The sequence below is a fragment of the Haliotis asinina genome, chromosome 2, assembly GCF_037392515.1.
Source record: "Haliotis asinina isolate JCU_RB_2024 chromosome 2, JCU_Hal_asi_v2, whole genome shotgun sequence".
Classification (NCBI taxonomy): Eukaryota; Metazoa; Mollusca; class Gastropoda; order Lepetellida; family Haliotidae; genus Haliotis; species Haliotis asinina.
Window position 1 is genome coordinate 81,613,990 of NC_090281.1, and position 21,463 is coordinate 81,635,452.

The window sequence follows — 21,463 nt, forward strand, 5'->3', positions numbered from 1 at the left end:
TTATGCACTTCTGAATTACTGAATCATACAACAAAATTGTTTCATTTGTATAGAAAATATTAAGTATATCAAGTTGGGTCTTCTTTAATCTTTATTGTAGTGATTTAATTGTCAAGAGTGCAATTTACCTTCAAAGTTAAATCTTTGCTTCATGATAATCGGGAAGAAAATAGGGTGTCTAAATAGTTATTGTATGATAAATGTTTACTTCTATGTTCCCTATTTCCACTTTTCTGTACTTTTTATATTAACCCGTTCCTAACCACTACTGTTTCCGATCTATCCATGTTATTTCTAGTAACCATTTCGAACCAAATGTCTTTAAAATACCTTTATGTCGCTACAATCTGTTTACTATATCATCAAAGATGCAATGTCATCGGCGTTCTGTCTCATCAATCATGGATTTCAGTTCCACAATAAACACTGAGAATAACAGAGTGCTTAAAGGACATCCTTGTCTAACACGGGGAAACCCACATTTGAAAAGTACCTATCGCCGCTAAAACCACATTTCGTGTACAAAACTCGTTGCCGCGAAAGTGTATAAGGGGATCATTACCGTTTTATTTTTTTCTCACATAAGCGCCAACCATTGATCATAATGGATTGAAAGTGTTTTAATGACATGTCCTTTGTTTGTTTTGTTGACACATGATGGGCAACTTCTGTATTCTCGTTGACCTTTTTAGGTAACATCAATCTTTTCATGTTTATTTTGTGCTTCAATCTTGCATATTCTGCATTTTTTTTTAGATTGCATTATCTTAATTCCTATGTAGACAGTCTGTTCTGAAATAAAATGATATAACGTACATGCTGATAGATCACTGTGTGGAAAAGTGTAATTTCAACTTTTGCTCCTAAGTAAATTTTATCTGTACACTTTTTGTGTTTATGTCTTCACGTGAACTACTTTGGTGTGTAAGATTTGTATATTTCATTAACAAAGACGTTCGGACCAGAACTGTACAAATAAAATTGTTGTGACGTTTCAACTTCAAATCAAAATGTCGTTACCAAAAATACAGCCTTTGGAAAAATCTAGTCATAAATTTGGCTTAAAACAGCCATGCAACGGATAGAGTTATTAGGCGTCACATATGTGACTGTTTATGAGTAAAATCGTACAATAAATACATCCTGCACTACTCAAAAGACAGTGGGCGGCTCCATTATACAGAACACCGTAATCAACCTTCCTATTAACTGTCTGTCAATCGACTGTCTGTCAAATGGAACGTAACCCTCATGACATCTTGGACCACAAAGCCTATCGTATATTTGCTTGTCGTATGCAATATTACTCTGTAAGTAATAAAGTCTGAACCAGACAAACAAGATCCCGTTAGTGCTTATAACGACAGGCATGGGTTGCTGAAGACCAATTTTCATACGAGTGTAAAACCTAAATGAACCAAGGCCTCGTTTCACAAGAAATTTTCAACTTTCGAGAGCTTTGTGAAACGGGGCCCAGTGCCATAGCTGTTTCACTCCTTTCCAGCATTAGTAAGAGCCAGCCTGAGCGTATGGTTTATATCGCTTTTAGCAATATTACAGTAATATCAGCGCGAGGGGCACCAGAAATGGGCTTCACACACTGTGCACATGTGGGGAATCAAATCCTGAGTTTGACACTTTAAGCACGAGGCTACCCCACAAACCCCGTTAGTAAGACGCAGGCAATGACACTTTAACCACGAGGCTACCCCACACATCCCGTTAGTAAGACGCAGACAATAGTCTTTCACTGTGCGTCTGTTCCCTGACATTAAGGTCTGGACACGTTACCAAACCTAATTTACAATCTTAAGATGTAATCATATTGCTATAAAACTGACATGTTAGAAAAGTGCTTGCTGTACGTTTTAAAGATTATTGTTTGGGTTAATATATGGTCCGACCAGCTATGTACGACCTGATCAAATATAGTTTACTTAGTTTACCTTTGGCTTTTTTCAAATAATATTAACCGTTTCCACTGTGAATTCATGACAAAACGTCGACCAGAAGAATGACTTTACACATTCACATCTCCTGCTGATTTAGAAACATGAAAACGGCCATGAAGCTCTGGGAATCGTGAAGTCGACTTGTAATTTCTATGGAAAGTGCTCTTCTATTTACAGTACACTGTACAGTGTACTTTCAAATTCATCTCATTTTACCAAAAGGTTTCATAACCTGTTTCCTCAACTTTAATGAGGTAACAAAATCAGCATGTGCCTCATGCTCTTATAACTTGAACACACAAGTAAATAACGTCATAGTTTAAAGATCAAGGTATGTTGTATTTCTCGGTTTTAGCAATTTTAGAACGGCTGACGTCGTGTCCACGCGTATGCTCCTGTAATGTGCGACACACATTGTCAGGTGTGAGCTACAAGGCGATATTCGGCCTAGGTGTGATGATCACCGTGGCAACGTCCCGATGATTGCAGGTATATAGAAGCAGGAAAAAGGAGTATATCGGTGTTGAGTGCCCGGCTTCATGTTGTGTGTTTTTTGTATATGGCTAAATGTTGTTTTCTCTGAAGTGATATGTTTTAGAAGGCCTTCTTCATATTTATACTGTTCTTGTACCTGTCTCCTCTTCCTTACTTTCAGCTTGTCTGTCGATGGGAGGATTTAACTGGTTCCAGACGGTGAGGTTTTGTAAGATGGTCGTTGGTTGAATAAATCCAATGACTCTCTCACAATACCCATCGTCTGCTGACACAACTACACCAGCTGCCAAATCTACACAGGACACAAGGAAGATCCGACATACATTGCGACGTCAGTCTGCAGAGCATAGGCCAAATGTCGTCATTCTTTCAGCTGAAACGATCGACTTCATATATTGACTCTCTGTGATATTCCCTACCTCTTTGTAATGATTCTGTCATATTCCCCACCTCTTTGTGATGCCTTACTGTGATATTCTCTACCTCTTTATGATGACTTACTGTCACATTCTCTACCTCTTTGTGATGCCTTACTGTGATATTCTCTACCTCTTTGTGATGACTTACTGTGATATTCCCTACCTCTTTGTGATGACTTACTGTGATATTCTCTACCTCTTTATGATGACTTACTGTCACATTCCCTACCTCTTTGTGATGCCTTACTGTGATATTCTCTACCTCTTTGTGATGACTGTGATATTCCCTACCTCTTTGTGATGCCTTACTGTGATATTCTCTACCTCTTTGTGATGACTGTGATATTCCCTACCTCTTTGTGATGACTTACTGTGATATTCTCTACCTCTTTATGATGACTTACTGTCACATTCCCTACCTCTTTGTGATGCCTTACTGTGATATTCTCTACCTCTTTGTGATGACTGTGATATTCCCTACCTCTTCGTGATGCCTTACTGTGATATTCTCTACCTCTTTATGATGACTTACTGTCACATTCTCTACCTCTTTGTGATGCCTTACTGTGATATTCTCTACCTCTTTGTGATGACTTACTGTGATATTCCCTACCTCTTTGTGATGACTTACTGTGATATTCTCTACCTCTTTATGATGACTTACTGTCACATTCCCTACCTCTTTGTGATGCCTTACTGTGATATTCTCTACCTCTTTGTGATGACTGTGATATTCCCTACCTCTTTGTGATGCCTTACTGTGATATTCTCTACCTCTTTGTGATGACTGTGATATTCCCTACCTCTTTGTGATGACTTACTGTGATATTCTCTACCTCTTTATGATGACTTACTGTCACATTCCCTACCTCTTTGTGATGCCTTACTGTGATATTCTCTACCTCTTTGTGATGACTGTGATATTCCCTACCTCTTCGTGATGCCTTACTGTGATATTCTCTACCTCTTTATGATGACTTACTGTCACATTCTCTACCTCTTTGTGATGCCTTACTGTGATATTCTCTACCTCTTTGTGATGACTTACTGTGATATTCCCTACCTCTTTGTGATGACTTACTGTGATATTCCCTACCTCTTTGTGATGCCTTACTGTGATATTCCCTACCTCTTTGTGATGACTTACTGTGATATTCCCTACCTCTTTGTGATGACTGTGATATTCCCTACCTCTTTCTGATGACTTACTGTGACATTCCCTACCTCTTTGTGATGACTTACTGTGACATTCCCTACCTCTTTGTGATGACTTACTGTGACATTCCCTACCTCTTTGTGATGACTTACTGTGATATTCCCTACCTCTTTGTGATGACTGTGATATTCCCTACCTCTTTGTGATGACTGATATTCCCTACCTCTTTGTGATGACTGTGATATTCCCTACTTCTGTATGATGTGACTTCTTTGTGACAACTCTCTGTAAAACCCAACTCACTCACACTTACTACCAATAAAGATAAAGTGACACAGTATTGTCCTTAAAAATTTGTGACAAGAGGGGTGACCTCAGCATTCCAATAATCCACTTTTCCTTTGTGTGGCTTAGCGGTTTTAAGTGTTTGCTCATCACACTGAATAACCAGGTTTAATTCCCCTGATAGGCAAATATGTGAGATGCCCAATTTGGTGTCCCCCACAGTGATATTGCTGAATATTGCTAAAAAGCAGCCCAAAACAACTCTCTCACTCACCTCTTTGTTGAGCAATACCCCTGGATCCCCAGAGCTTTGTGTCAACATTTCACTGGTTTGGGGTACCAATGCCCATGTTCTTTCAGTGAAGATTTACAAAGAGCAACACTTGAATCACACTCAAAACCTGTCTGATCACAGTTACAATCCATGCCTAAATAATGCTGAAATTTTATGGTAGGCAACTTGAGGACATTGCCAAATCTGGTGCTTCAGCAGCCCAAAAGATTCTCTGTTAGAATGTCTTAATGAAACAGTGACTCCCATTTAATTCCTACTTTGAAGATGCAATAACCGTGTATCATTTTAAGTTTACAAACCAAACGCATTATACTGATATAATGGCTCCTGCAGACAATACTTTATAATATATTTACAACAGAGATGATAAAAGAAATGCACTAAGTTCAACACATAAACTTTTATTTCATGTATTAACACATTTGCCTAACATGAAACATTTCCGTACACGAGTATACATAATGAGCATAATGATTTCAAAATGTTTAAAACATGATGATTCATAATGATGAATTATTCAGGTCATGACAAATAGTACATTTACACCAACACATTATACTGTTTTTCTCAAGTAAAGATAAAATACAAAAAGAAACAATCATACAATATTTTTTCCACAAATATCCTGCTGCTGAAACACAATTGTCACATTTTAGGTTGCCATGCCAACTAATAGCTGTGAATACCACCACAGGTTTGTGTTGAAATTAATCTATGAACAAAGGCAGAATATGGTCTACAAAATTCCTCAGTACAAAAAAAACAGAGGTATGATTTTCTCTAGAAACCAGTGTGTGCTGAACTTTTTCAGAATTGATGTATCAGCTGCTTCTAAATGAGGACTAGACCCTTGCTAATTGGCAGTCATAGCAAGTTTCATATGTCATTCATAGCCAATTTGTTCTGTACACATTAATTTTAAGCTCAAATCAGTCTTGCAGTTGACAGACAAGCAGTTGTCTTGAGCCAGAAGCACCACTGGTGTGATGGCTTGGTAAGGGTGACTTGTACTTACTGATGACAGACTCAACAACAGTGAAGATCCAAGGAAGCTCAGTTGTACAATATCAGATAAAACAGAACATTTCAATATGAACAATGCCCCTGAAATGAACAGCATGAGAACTTTATTTTAAAAATCCAAATATTATCCAAACCAATTCCCTGTCGAAGGTACTTAGACTGGAGAGCTTCCAATCTGTCCTGCAAAGACAGCGCCTTACACTTAGTGCATTATTTACACCCAGATCATGACTGAAATGAGCAGCATTTCATGGTGCAAAGTCATCAGCGCTTCTACAATATTTTACAATCTTCGTTACAATAACAATTTCAATACAATAATGTACATAGTTCAAACTTCCTTTCCCTGTCGCCACACCATGGCCAACAATCTTTGTGGCTGAAACTGTCTAAAAAACGGAAATGTAAGAAACAGCTCATGGCTTTTCGAGAAATCTGAAGACATCACTGACAATCTTCCAAACAGTGCCTTGTGAAGACAGGGTGAAGTTCTGTGTGAAGGCCTTGTTCTTGTTGTTCTGGTACTTCACTGTCCCAAACACGGACACGGCTATGGCCATCTCATTAGGGTTCAATGACTCTGAAACAAACACAAATCTGTTTTAAAGAAATAATAATAATAAATTTTCAAAAATACTGAAATAAGAAAAAAACCTCAAGGTCATTTTCTTTCTCTCAGAGTACTACCATTAGTGTACCTAGTTTGTTTTTTTAACATTTTCTTGAATGGTTGGTAGAGTTGATAGTTGAATTTGAAATAAGAACATAATTTTGAAAACTAACTTTTGGCTCTGAAAGATTGCTTGAAAGTTTTTGGGACAGAGGAAAACAATAAGACACATACAAAAAGGAAAAAAATGTTTTTGATTATCAGAAACCTCACCTTCCCAGTTTTCTATGTTTGAAAATGTATTAAAATAAATAATAATTTAGAAGATATATCCAAATGAAAATTTAAGCAGAATCAGAATTGAATTTTATCAAACCCTTTTCATAGTATTTCAAAGCAGTTAAATTACATGAGACAGAATGATCAATGATCATACCAAATTAGCAATCTGTTAATGTTGAATGATATATTTATTCATAAATATCTTTCCGTGGAATAAAGGACAGTCCATGGTTTGTTCCTTTTGTATCATGTATTTCAGTACTTCAGTATTTCACAAGACAAAAAATGCTTCCCTACTAACCAACAAGGGGCTGTGTGTCAAGAGAGTTGATGACGTGTTCCGAGGCAGGCAAGGCATCAAAGTGTGCATTGATGGCTTCCCCACCATTACAGACGTTGCCGTTCCATACCACAGTTGAGGAATCTAGGTACAGCTTTCGTATCAGCTGAAACATATGATGAAACATGAGAAGAGTTCTAAGTGATGCTCCCTAAAATTAGCAGTATCATGGCGAATCATCATCATCGGTCAGGGATTTTCAATGGATTTTCAACAGTGAATGAAAATTCTCATAAAAGAACAAAACAATTTGACACTTGACAATAATTATATTCACATAAATATTTTCGGTATGACTAATTGCAACAATGTAGGTTAAGCATGGGATGCAACTGTCCGCAGTGACTGAAATTGACTTTGATGAGTGGATCACACATCTAATATGAATCCTTACATATCTGGTGTCTGGTTACTTGTGAGATAATGGGTCCAGTTAAAGACATATGGCCACGATCCCTATATTGACAAAAACAGAGTTGCACATGTTTTGTTCAATGTCCCAGTCCCAATTTTTTACCACCCTGAAAGAATTTACCATCCCGTTACAAGCCTATGATGGCAGATTATCCACAAACATAGTCTGAAGAAAAGGTTACAAAGAAAAACACAATTTGTCAGAGAAATGTTTATTTTTATTCAAATATCATCACAAGTTTCAGTTATTGATCACAATATTCCCACAAATCAACAAGAACACATCACAGATCGTAGATCACAGCTCACATTAGGATAACATTCAATAAATAAAAACAAAAACACAACCAAACCCAGAAAAACATCATATTAAAGGCAGCAGCCAACACATCGCCCTATTGTGACAATCAGATTTGATATTATTTCAGTTAGAAAGCAAATGGTCAAAGCCTGACCGCAATCTATATTTTATTTTGCTTAGAATGTGGATCCACCAACTTAAAATATTAGATATTAAACGATGTTTGAAATTTTTTTTTTGAAAAATATAGTTTCATTATTTCTACCAACAATAAAGATCACACTGATGAAAAATAGCCCAGGGGATCGTTACACAACTAATCACATTGTTTCTAACAACAGATTATCATTACCACAGTTACAATAAGCGCTAAATAGGATATTCATAATGACCCAAACAAGACCAAGTATTACCTTCTTAGGATCTTATGATCAAATCAAAGTCAAAATGATTAAAAAGGTACGATAAATGCACTTTTCTTGCACTATTTTTAGCTACTAAGCATTTCAATTATATATTATATATTATATATCAATTATGGTGAGTGAGTGAGTTTGGTTTTACGTCGCTTTTAGCAATATTCCAGCTATATCATGGTGGGGGACACCAGAAAATGGGCCTCACACATTGTACCCATGTGGGGTATTAATTATAAGTAGTCTTGCTCAAAATGCCGATTCATGAAGCGCACGACAGATGGAAGCAAAATTACTGGTAATCTATTGTAAGTGTTCCATCTACTCTCATAATGAAAATTATAAAAATATAAATCAGCTATTTAACAGCACAACTATAACCGACAAAAACTGACTTGTTCGGAAAGCAGATGCACACTGGTATGGCGTGGTTGAGATACCCCAGGACAGGTTTTCACTCAAGACAGCAGACACTCAGCACGAATGCATCACACCAGAGAGTAGAAAGCTGCGGTTTAATCTCAATGCCATATCTTACTGACAACATTAAAATATGGTACTTGTTGATACCGAGTCTGGTATTAATGGTAGAGTTTGAGTTTGAGTTTTTACACTTTTAGCAATATTCCAGCAATATCTCCGCAGGAGACGCCTGGTCTTCAACCACTGAGCTACTCCACTCTGTATCAATGGGACAAAAGTAGGACCGATTGGGTCTGAGTCAAATGTGTCTGAGTGAAGAAAGCATATTAAACTTTGGCTTGTTATCTCATAGAGATAGCCCCCATGTTAAAGTCCAGACTAACATACACAATCAAGCTTATACTGCAGCTAACACTTACTCTGCATGACAAAAATGGGTAGTCTGTACCTCCTTGAGTGTAATAAATATCCAGGTCACTTTGAACTTTAATGCTGCACTCAGCAATATTCCAGCTACATGTATATGTCGGTGGTCTGTAAATAATCGAGTCTTGACCAGACAATCCAGTGATCAATAGCGTGAACATCAATCTAACCAAATGGGATATGATGGCATATGTCAAGTCTGTAAGTATGACCACCCAATCCTGTCAGTCACCTCTTAAGGCAAGCATGGGTTATTGAAGGCTAATCAGAACCACAGGAAGCAGAGATCCATATTTGTACATGCATTACTCCAAAACATGCCATGTTTTCACCATGTATCATATAAGTATTATTCATAACACATGCATTTTCACCATCTTTGTTTGACACTGATATAGTCACACTCAACATTATGATTTGAAAAACAGACCTTCAAATGACTTAATATCATTAAGATTTCACATCCTAACTGAATATTATAAACAGTGAAGATTTCATATTGACTTAAAGAAAAAAAGTGAAAAGAAATGATGCAATCTCTTTAGAGGTGACAGTTTAAGAAACCATTAAGCCATTGTGACTGGCAAACTCTGTTTGGAATGGCAGAGGAACTGTACATGGTCATATTTCAACATATACATGATCTTTTTCATGAACTCTGGTAACTGAATTATGTTCACTTACAAAAGCTTTATCTTCAACTGGAGCGTGGTGTAAGAGGCCATTTTACAGTGAGTGACTAAAGTAACATTTAAAAACTTAGAAATTGTTACAGAACCAGAAACTCTTGCACATTCTTACCATGTGTAACATTCATACAAAGCCAAACAGCAACCAATATATCTCAGTATACAATATCCGGGTATTGAGCTCCGTCACCAAAATATATGTGTACCTGTAATGCACTAAACAGTGAGTAATGATGCAACTATCACTAACACTACAGCAGAGACTTGCACAAAGGGCGAGTGAGTGAGTCAGTTGGGTTTTATGCTGATTTCAGCAATATTCCATTAATATCAAATCATGGAACACAAGTAATGGGCTTTATGTATAGTGCCCATGTAATTAATCAAACCCAGGCCTATGGTATGATGTACAAACACTTTAACCACTAGGCTATCCCACAGTCCCACCTGCATACTGTGTCTGAGGAGACTCTGACCATGGTATCTCAGTGGCCTGTTACTATAAAACCAGCATTAATCCAGACTATCACATGCAGCCACACACACATATGGAAGCATATCACCATATACTGCAATAATCTTAAACATTTTACCTCTGTGTAAGGTAAGACTCATAGCTCTCAGCACCAATGAAAAAGGCAGTATAACTTAATATCACATAGTTCTGTGGTACCTTAATCCATAAGAACAAAATGGGATATATTGCCATGAACATAAATTTGTGTTTCTGGAAGATTCTTTTAATTCCCTTTAATCCCACTGTTTAATATACAAACAATGATAGAAGATGGTTTGTGTATATTCATATACAAGACACAGTTAGACTACTTTTGCCAAAATGTAATACCATTATGAATATAAGTGCTGAAAATTTAAAAATTTCTCTTCGGGTATCCGAACCTAAAGCATTCTCAATATATAAACTAATAATATTGGAACACTGTGGTCATGACAAGTACTCCTTGATTTCCAAGAGTTTTGACCACTGAACATGAATGTGTAAGTTTCATATTTTGGCAACAGATGACATTCTGAGGCACTATGTTTGTTGGGTACTAAACTGAAGACATAGACATGTGAGTGAACCAGTGAGTATGCCAGGGCTGATGTTTCTCAGGGCAATACTTCAGAATGGGTAATACAAACAGGGCTTGACTTGATGTGTAATTCCCGTAGTGAGCCAGTGATTGTGCCAGGGCTGATGTTTCTAAAACATTTAGTGTGAATCACCATGTCTCCCATATTTCATGTATATGTAAGTGTGTTAGCTCCATGAGGAAGGTGGGCCATAGTGATGTAGCTATTTGACATTTACTGCTTTGGTGAAACCCACACGTTACAAGGAGTGAGTGAGTTTAGTTTTACACTGCTTCTAGCAATATTCCAGCAATATCACTGCAGGGGAAACCAGAAATGGGCTTCATCATTCTGGTGAATCAACCCGGGTCTTCAGTGTGACAAGCAAACACTTTACCCATTAAGCTTCCCCACCGCCACCACAAGTTAAGATGTGTTGTTGATGTTGAACATTGTCAGGGTGCCAGGATTCAAACCTATGATCACAGCTTTCTGGCACACCAAAGGAAGGCAACAATGAATCACAAATTCTGGCCCCATACGTATACCATCACCTACCAACCTATTCTGTACATGTGTAACATACAAGGTGAAAACAATAGTTTGTGTACAAAGTGTTTTACCGTTGTGGCAAGAAATATCTATATTGTCCAAATCACATCACAAACACATTTTTCACTCTTAATCAATGCCCATGGTCAAGAACTCACAAGAGTACCCCCTATACTCATCCAAAAGCATATATCAACAAGAAAACAATTATTTTCTATATGTTTTTGTTTGGCCAGAAATTATTGTGTCAAGCAAAGGAATTGTTAAGAAAGTGGGTATCGAATTAACTCAAGATGAGAATCCATATTGGACAGTATGCAGGTTTGTCAGAACATGATGGAGTAATACGATAATAACAAATAGGATCAGATGTTAAAGGGAGGTAACTGGGTTAAACATTGACATCTCAGAGTGAGGAGAAATAGTAAAATATTTAAATATATTACAAAGGAGAGACAGAATAGAGAAGTGAAAATACAGTCATGTGATAGATGGATGCTTGGTTACCAGAACCACTTGGGCCACAAGTAAGGAATTATAAAGAGTACGAATTCATTATCTTCCCTATCATACATTTTGGCAAGGAAAGTAATTAAGCCTCTGAAAGATGCTAATATACATGATACAGGCATACGTAGCTGGCTAAGAAATCAATAAAAAGGTCACAATGAAAAGAACTACATTCAGTAAATCTGTTTTGGACTATGATTATGAACATCCTGACATTAATGTTTATTACTTCTTACATAATGTATTTGGTAAGTATATAGGAAAAACTTTACATTGAAATAGAAATCTGACTGTCAACAACAGTCTGATAGTGATACACAAGAACAGAACAAGATCACGGGACTCAATACTCTTCCGTAAACAGCTTCTACCATTCATCAGAAAGTGTCTTCCAAGATGTCTTCTAATAAGAGATAGTCTAAAACCCTCCTTGGCAAGAGTTCTTGTTGTGACAACTGCTCAAGTTTGGGCTGAATATCAGGTCCAAGAATCTCTCGTATACAGAGTCTTGCCAAGTGCATCAAGGAAGGCACGGAATAGAAGTAGCTTTCTACCCACTGCAACAAGCTTTGATTGTTCATCATAACTGGTGGAAGTTTCTGTGATGTGAGCCAGACAGCCTTGACCTTACACCCTGCTCTCATGAGCAGACGGATGATTTCAAGGTTACCAAGTTCAAATGCGATTTGTATCGGTGACTGAGGAATCAGACTATGGCGTGCATTGCCGACCACATTCAGATGACAGTTATGACGTAACAATGCCTTAATAATTGGAATGTTGAGTGCTTCTACACTGAGGGATAAAGGAGATGCTTGCATGATGGTTTCCGTGTCAACAGAAGCCCCATGTTCAAGGAGAAGCTTCACCATGTTTGTTGACTGGCATGTTATGGCAAGGGACAGAAGTGACAGATTTTGAGGAGGAAGGTTGTAGTTGACGTTTCCTCCATATCTGGCAACAATTGGGACAAACCTGATGTTGTTTTCCTGAACGGCAATCCACAGTGGAGTCTTGCCATAATTATCCTGAGCATTTGGGTCTGCTCCTGCTTTAAGAATCGCTTCAACGCATTCCTCATCACATTTTGAAATTGCTAAATGAAGAACAGTGCGGCCAGATATGGTAGCAATGTTGACATCTGCTTTGGCTTCAAGGAGGACTTTAACGCATTCTAAATTCACACGTAGAGCATATAGGGCCTTAAGGAGAGGACTAGAACCTTGGCTGCAGATAGCATTGACGTCTGCTCCTCCATCTATCAACATCTTTGACAAGTACGCATCACCACGTCCAGCAGCTAGATGTAGAGGTGTGACTTTTGACAATGAACAGATATTTGTGTCACATCCTGCTGAAAGAAGGGCTTTCACTGTCTTCCTGTACTGACCTTTGAATGCATGCTCAAATTTAAAAACAGCCCTAATTAGTGGTGTAAGGCCTTGATTATTCACATAATCCTTCAGTCTGATGTCACAATCCAGCAGAAACTCCACACACTGCACATGACCATATCTGCTAGCTATGTGAAGAGCTGTGTCACCATCTTTGTTACTAAGGAAAACATCGGCCCCTAAAGAGACAAGGAATTTAAGAGATTCTCCAAGTCCTCGTCTTGTCACTATATGCAATGCTCCCCAACCTTGAAATGTGGGCTGAACGTATGTAAAACCATCCATGAAAATCATATCAATGTGCACTCCTTCATTTTTCACCAAATGTTCTACCATGTTCATGTCATTTTCAATCAGTGCTCTATAGAATTTCAGAGAATTGTCCATTTCTGACTGGTCGACAACTACTGGTGTTTCCAAGACAACAGTTGCCATGGGGACGCCAGATGGAGTCAGTGCCTCAATTCGGTCTTCCATCTCTCCTAAGTAGTTTCAACCCTGTAGGAAGATGGAAAATACCTCAGATAAGGCAACATCCAAGTTGGATTCACTGAGTTAAAAACCATCAAAAAAGACATTAAAAAAAAAAAAGCACTACAGAATATTTTCAATGAAACACAAAAGAAAATTCATTCAGATTCTATTTCAGATTTGCATGTACATGATGCAGGCATGTCCAGGAAACAGGAAGATAATTTTGATCTAGACTATTCCTGAATACTGAATCTTACAGGCCCTACCACAAGTGCATCCTGCATGTCCCAAACCTTACTGGTAAACGCATATAAGATGATCCTTGACCTGACAAATGACCCCAATTTGCATACTTGGGAACGCCCCACAGAACGATCCACTTGAAACAAGTGGGAGACAGGTTGTCTCATAAATATCGAGAAGTTCATTTTCCCCAGTGCGTTTGACGCATGAATTGTTATAGCACACTTGATTTGGGAACAGGTACAATCCCAACGAATTGAATCAACACAATATACTGAGCAAATATGTTTAGGACCACCGATCCATTTCACGAAGCAAATGACATTTTCCTGGGGTTTTTTTAACAAAATTGTTGAATACCTAAAATGCTTGTCAATGCCCCAATCATCTACTTGTCTTCGTCTTACCTAAAGGTTAGCGTGGAATATCAGTATCTTATGCCTGAAATTGCAGTCTTATCACTTGAAGGTGTTGATTTCATGTCACGGTTAGCATGTATTGCACGTGCATAATCATCAAGCTACCTGTAGCAGCCAAGTGTACTCGCCCAATTCGTTGTACCGCCTCTCTTGTCACAAATGCGTTTAGTGCGCAGGATCATCTAATATGTGTCTAGCAGTAGGTTGATGGAAAACAAAGGGAAGTAACTCTTGAACTGACAATGAAGCATTAGATACAAACGTTTCTTTCATTATGTTCATTGCATTTCACTTAAGTGATCACAGTTTTAGAAGATTATGTTTCAAAAATCTGTCAATATGCATGAAATACATTTCAGTTTCTACTCAATGGTTAGGAAATGTCTTTCTATGTGCTAGTACACTCTGCAACGTAATAGAAAACGGACAGAATTCATTTATGTTTCCCATAATTCACCTTTAAGACAAGCATGAGTTGGGGAGCAGTGCATCATACATGACTTCACAACATATCTATATCTATATCTAGGAAAAGGACATGCATGTACATACACTAGATCACTTAGTCTCTAGGGTGATTTTTGTGCTGAGAGTCTTTAGTAATTTGCAGTTTCTTTGTAGACAATTCTATTCCATTTTTGTTACCATGTTATGGACTGGTGTTTTTTTCACACTGAAATCACTTCTAATGTAATGATATGGAAGTTAGTAAGTAAACAATTAATAGAAAGTAGCTGTTTACTTGAAAAACATGCTGAGTCATCAATATAGCAATGCCCATATGGGCTAGAACCACAACATTGATTTGTAAGGCCAATATATTTATTTGCGAGCCAGTCTTACATCAGATTCCATGTTCAAACCTTTTGGCTTCTCTTGGCACAAAATGTTTGTACTAATTATGATGAGTGTAGGCCTATAAAACTCACATGTCTTTTCTTGTCAAAGTGTTCATAGTAGAGTTTGGAGAATTCCTCTGCAGCCTGGCAAGCCTGTTCCACTTTAGCCTTATGATCCTGAAAATGAAAAAAAGAGTACATGGAAACAAATGATGTGAATCAAAGCCAAAAAATAAGTTTTCATTTTGTATGTGACTCCCTGGAACAATGCAGTTTACTGGGCACAGATTACAGTCGCACTAATTAGTTCAGACTCATATCTGACTTTATCTCCATCAGATACCAAGTGCCTCTCCAACCCTTAGTGTTACTTGTGCTAAGGTTTGAAGGTCACCCCCAGATCTGTCCTTTCCATTTGGATCCTGTTTCTAATCAAACAACCAGCTCATAAACACAAGGGTAAAGTACCCCTCCTGATCAAACATTCATTTACTAGCTCACAAATAAGTCTACTAATGACCTCTAATACTAGTTAAGAGGTACTGCAGTATCGTATGGGGTGATATCTGTTTTAAGGGATTGTTTCAGAAAGTTAAAAAAAGTCTGAAAACCACTTTCTGGCAAGTTTCGTGTGTTGCACAGTAAATGACCACACACAGCGCAAAGGCAAACACACAGGTGATGAGTCTGTAAAAGAGTGATATTGTTTGTGCTACTGGTTACCCACTGTTAGGATATCCCAAAGCGAGCTGAATTCCGCGTTCTGGTGATTTCGACGATTGCATTGCTAGTGCTATATCCAGGAAGTACGTGCGCGATCGGAGTGCACAAACAGTTTCATCGGTAGGGCAGATGCCCACTTCCTGTCGTGAGATGTTTTATTGACAATTGAAATCAAGAAATTAAGTCATGTAAAGAGCAAATAAAGAACAATATTATTAACCCTCGATCGTTAATACCACTTCAGATGCAAAATCAATTGCCTGTATAACAAAAAATAGCGAGCAAAATTCAACAAGATCAGTCGTCTGCTAGTGACAGGTTACGTATGAAACAGGAAGCAACACGATCAAAACACTCTCTCGCAGTGTGGATGGAAAAGTATGGCTCACCGTCGAAACCACATACAAAAATACCCGGACGTGACAAGCGACTGCAGTACGATGTTATAAACGCTATTTTTGTTGGAAACACTTGATACTTTTCGGTGAAATAGATTAATATACCTTCATCACTCAAGGTTAGCAAAATCAAAACTTAAAATGACATTAAAGATCAAAATTACGTTTTTGTCTTATACCGTCGAAAACCCCTGACACTATACGTCTTAGCTTACCACAATGTCATCAAGGTGGCAACATAAATTCGATCTTAATTATTAAAGTCCGCAAAGGAGCAGCCAATAGAGAGGATCCCATACACTTAGTTGACTTGGTGAGCTTTTACCATGGGGCAGGTAGGGTTGTGCATGTAGGCTTATCATATTTAAGCCAAGTTAAGGGTAACAACCTCCAAGGTTAGCGCTAATGCGCGAAAACTGGGGCTTTGTCGTGGTTTTCAATTTACGCGAATGTGCCTAGAAATCAACTCTAAATAACACATTGTTAGGAATGTCTTTAAGAATTGTGTTTTTACTCTGTTATAGGTTTAGCCACTACAAGTTTCAAGTCAAGGAGAGAAAAAATAATCATAAAAGGCAATCGCGTCACGAGCAAGTTACCTCTGTCGGCGCCATGATGTGACGTCATAGGGGGAATTCCAGAAGTGCGACGAATCCGATAATAGACTTGCTCTAGACTTCCGCGCAATTGCATATGCGTTCAAACTTGAGGTTTTCCACTATCAAAGCTTTATAAAGACAAAAGATACTTTGGCACTAATATATTTATTTTAATCATCAAAAGTATGTTTCCGTGTTTCATGTGCTGATCTAACACAATCATGAAGAATTCATGATTAATGATGTTATTTATAGGTATTAGTCATGTCTATAAATATATGTTATCTGTGGTAGTTTTTTTCATTTTCATACACTCATTTACTTTGGGTATGGGTACAGCAGTAAAGTGTCATCAGCTGCTGGTTTCAGAGGGTTCCCATGGTAGCTGTTTACACATAGGGTCAAAATGTATTGTTGAATGTTCTGTTTTAAAATTGGTTATTACCTCTTTTGAAACTGGTAATTACCACTTTTGAAACTAGTAAATACCACTTTTTCTGGTAATTGCAACTTTTGAAACAGGTAATCACCATTTTTGAAACTGGCAATTACTAATTTTTCTGGTAAATAACGCTTTTGACTTGAAAACTATTTTAGAACTTTCACATTTTACTTGTACTTATTCATATTCATATAATGTGTATGATTGGCGTAAAATATTACTCTGCAATATCTTCCACAGGCCAGTAAAAACAGCAGTTATTATCCCAAACTGTGTTCCACATTAGACATTACTTGTATGAATAGGACAACTTCTTTGTTGCGTGAGTGCGACGTTTCTACAGATTCTTGTACCATTGTCGAGCAGGAGTAAAGAAGTTGTTATCCATAACAATTTGTCCTGTTTGTACACCCCAACTTCTGAAATGCCACTCAAACAAGTTATTGCTTGTATGAGATGAAACAGTTGTGTCTCAGATTATATCGTTTTGACAATAGATTTCGTACAATGCCTTGGCATAAAAAACTGATGACATCACAATGCTAGCATGTCAAATGGCAGTACCATGTTCAGAGATGCAGTTTTCATTAAAAACTAATGAACAGTGATTTTTCATGATAAATAGATTCTCAAACTCATGTCTTCTGATATGAAATCTATCAATACTTGTTGATAAAAGTAAAATTATCCTCGAACAGCCAAGGATATTTGTAACTTTATTAACTTGTCATGATATATTGGATATCAAGAGACACTGGGGTGAGGCTCTCTCTATATCAAAAGAGTAAGTCGAAGTTTAATCATCATTGTAAACCATAAGTCACCGTCTTATTTAATCTGATTGTTTAATAACATGATGGAATGGTATTCGATTCCCGGAAACTGCAAGGCTGTTCGTCACGTATAGCATTTTACAAGGGATATGATTAAAAGTTTTACATTTAAAACGATGATTTTAACACAATCAATTCTCAATTAATTACAGAGGTTTTACACTGATGGGACTGTTTTGAATGGATGTGTTTTAACTGAGGTTAATGTAATAAAAAACTATCATTATATTGCTATTTAGTGTAAACGGCTACCATGGGAACCCTCTGAAACCAGCAGCTGATGACACTTTACTGCTGTACCCATACCCAAAGTAAATGAGTGCAGACAACAAAATCTATGTTGGTTTCCTTTTGTATTTACAGCGTCAATAAATATCATGTCCTGGCCAATTTCCGGGTGTTATTGAGTATTTGAAGCTCGGGAATTCATCTGGAAGCGATGGCGCTAGCCGGAGGTTTCAAATGAAATGTTCCCGTGACTAGCACCGTGTGTTGACAATTTTCTGGGTTTTATTGGGTATTTGAAACACAGGAATTCATTTGGAACCCACGAGGTTATTCCTGTGCTTTATATACACAATAATACCCGGAAATTGGCCAACACATTATTTTTATCTCGTCAATCACAAAATGGACATGCTCAAAATAAACTCGAGATTTGGATAAGACATTCCTTTAACAATAAAAAGTTGTGAACTCTAGCGATTCTTTTAATACGTAAGCTGAAAAAGTTGGATGTGTGCCTAGATATTCTGGAATGATGAAAATATAATTGTAGAAACTATATGAAAACTAAAATGCAACCATCAGTACCTGGCGTTGTCTTTTAAAATTGACAAAAATGTATGTAACATTCAGCATGTAAAATGAAAGTTCAGCCGTATTAAAAGGTTATTTGAATGAGAATTGTTAAAAGTGTTATTTACCGGAAAACTGTGGTAATTAACCAATTTCAAATGTGGTAAATACCGGTTTCAATTGTGGTATTTACCAGAAAAGGTGGTAATTACCAGTTTCAAATGTGTGTGTTTGTTTTGTTTTCTTCTAGAAATTGATGTGTTATTTGATGCATATCATGTGCTGTGTTTCGTCCATCAAAATTTCTACTTTCATATGTTCCATATAGATCTATAATAGATACACAATATCAACGTCTCATTAAAATATATGTTGATATGCTTATGTGTAGAAACACTTTTTATCTTGTTTGAGTGGCATTTAGAAGTTGGTGTGTTTTTCTGTAACGTCTCTTAGAAGGGACATAAAATATGGTCGTTTTCTATAAATATCTGCGCCAAAGTCATCCAAAAATAATATAGTCCAACATGTTAGACATTGAGAAAGAGGAATCGCCTCCTATCACTAAACAAAACAGAATTCTCACGTCATATTGACATGTAAGTAAATATGCTATCATTTGAATCTTTTATCCTCTGCCGATTCTTATCTGTAGGTTTGAAAAGTATATCACCGTGGTACTGATCACATTCCGCGCGATCACAATCAAGAGTGCAAGTTATAGGAAATAAGCAAAGCGCAAGTAAAATCTCGGCATTGAGCTGCTTATGTGCACAAGTCAGTTTTATGTTTGATTTGAAGTTGCAATTTGGTTATTTGGTTAACGGCTGCTTTAAGTAGTATTATATTTATTTCATATATTTCAGCATTTATATCTGCAGATTGGTTTAAATGAAAGTGTTGAGTATATCCAGATACGGAACTGAATGTCCGTGCCTTATGGTACAATGGTATTCCACGAAGAGGGAGAAACTTCACGATTTCAGTTTGTGAATCAGCTTGGAACACAATTCCCACCTGGCACTTTTGGAGACTGTAAATATTTGGTCTTATGTTTCAAACATTATTTCAGGGCATCCAACACAAAAAGAGCCGAAAGCTTGGGACTGCCGGGTCTTTAGTGGAAACTGGTAGGGTGAGTGAGTGAGCTTAGTTTGCCTGCACTCAGCAATATGGAATATTGCTGAGTGCAGGCTAAACTAAGCTCACTCACTCACGCTTTATGGCAGCGGTCTGTGAATAATCGAGTCTGGAACAGACAATTCAGTGATCAAGAGGAAACTGGTACGGGGTCCTGGGGGCAGAATGTCCCCTGCTGAAAATGCACAACTGCAAGGCCCATTCACTGAAAACGATGTATTCAGACCTTAGTTACCTATTTGTGTGATATTTTCATAAGAACCCAGATTAGCGTGAGATTTTTATCAGTTTTGTGGCGAAAACGGTGTGTGTGTGTGTGTGTCTGTCTGTGTCTGTGAGTCTGAGTATGGCTGATGTTTGCTTGCGCTGTTTGAACTTTTTGTCACGATGTGTCACGTTTTTGTCAACACATGAAACATTGTGATTACACTCTTAGTTCTATTGTTCTATTCTTTCTGAAAACCCCCCATTTCTTTACGTATGCTATATCTCAGTTGACCGTACGTTATGAAGCCTAGTATATGTTACGAGTTCTTTCAGGTATTATGAGGGTCATGTAAAGTGTTGAAATGGCGATGTGTAGTGTACGTTCAGACAGGGAGCCTATATAGAGAGTTATAGAGTATCCCTGGTTCAGACAATGACTTCAGAGTCTGGAATGAATTAGTGGACAGTGGTCATGACTGATAGTGAACTTGCAAGTATTACTAATCTTGATGCAAGGTAGGTATTTTGTGCGTATTTTGGGTTTCTGTATTCACTCCCCACATTTGTGCATTGCGCAAAGCCCTGGTAGGTCAAATATATGTGTATATATGTGTCATATTTATAATAAATTATACTGTTCGACAAGCAGCTGAGCTTCTAATCTCAAGAAAAGATAAATAAATGGATGCTAGGGTTCAGGGTGGGAAAACCCCTTAGAAGCAAACCGTGACTGCAAATCCCCTTCTCAGAAAAGTCACTGAAACCATGTATTCAGACCTAACTGTGTGATAGAAGGGGTGGAAGTGTGCATGCTGAAGAAATTAACTACACATACCTTAAACGGTTTTATTTAATTGAATAAATCATTCATCTGAGGCTCTCCAAGTCATTATGAAGAGGTGTGTTCCAGAAGTTCCTGATTGTGGGTTTAGATCCTTGTTTACCTTCATCTTATTTCCAGATTTGTCAGTCAGCACCATGTTCATGGTGTCAGGGAATAGCAATTGTCCTGCATTACTTGGGTCTCTGGTCCCACATTTAGCACACACACTGAGACTGCAAGAATACTGCTTAAAGATTGATAAGTATAACTCATTCACTCACTCACTCACTCCAGGTTTTGTAAGTACACCTGCATTACTTGGAGGTCTTGTCCCACATCTGGCAGACTCGCTGAGACTGAAAGATTACTGATTACATGGCGATAAATATAACTCACTCACTCACTCCAGGTTTTGTTAGTACACCTGCATTACTTGGGTCTCTCCTCCAACATTTGGGAGACTCGC

At 37.6% G+C, this 21,463-nt stretch overlaps 1 protein-coding gene across 3 annotated transcripts; it reads right to left on the reverse strand.

Annotated features, from left to right (window-relative positions):
* Positions 1-4,983: 4,983 nt before the first annotated feature.
* On the reverse strand, positions 4,984-16,802 carry LOC137274427 (NTF2-related export protein 2-like). 3 transcript variants are annotated; one of them, XM_067807600.1, is made up of 5 exons: positions 16,755-16,785; positions 15,125-15,211; positions 8,831-8,945; positions 6,819-6,963; positions 4,984-6,205 (listed from the first exon to the last, which is right to left on the reverse strand). In XM_067807600.1, the coding sequence occupies exons 2-5, from the start codon at positions 15,148-15,150 to the stop codon at positions 6,042-6,044; spliced, it is 450 nt and encodes a 149-aa protein (XP_067663701.1). In that variant the 5' UTR covers positions 15,151-15,211; positions 16,755-16,785; the 3' UTR covers positions 4,984-6,041. The 3 variants fall into 3 exon arrangements, with proteins under 3 accessions (XP_067663701.1, XP_067663702.1, XP_067663700.1); XM_067807601.1 differs by lacking the exon at positions 8,831-8,945 and having other exon boundaries at positions 16,755-16,802; XM_067807599.1 differs by lacking the exons at positions 4,984-6,205; positions 6,819-6,963; positions 8,831-8,945; positions 16,755-16,785 and adding an exon at positions 11,976-13,557 and having other exon boundaries at positions 15,125-15,207.
* Between the last annotated feature and the right edge of the window lie 4,661 nt (positions 16,803-21,463).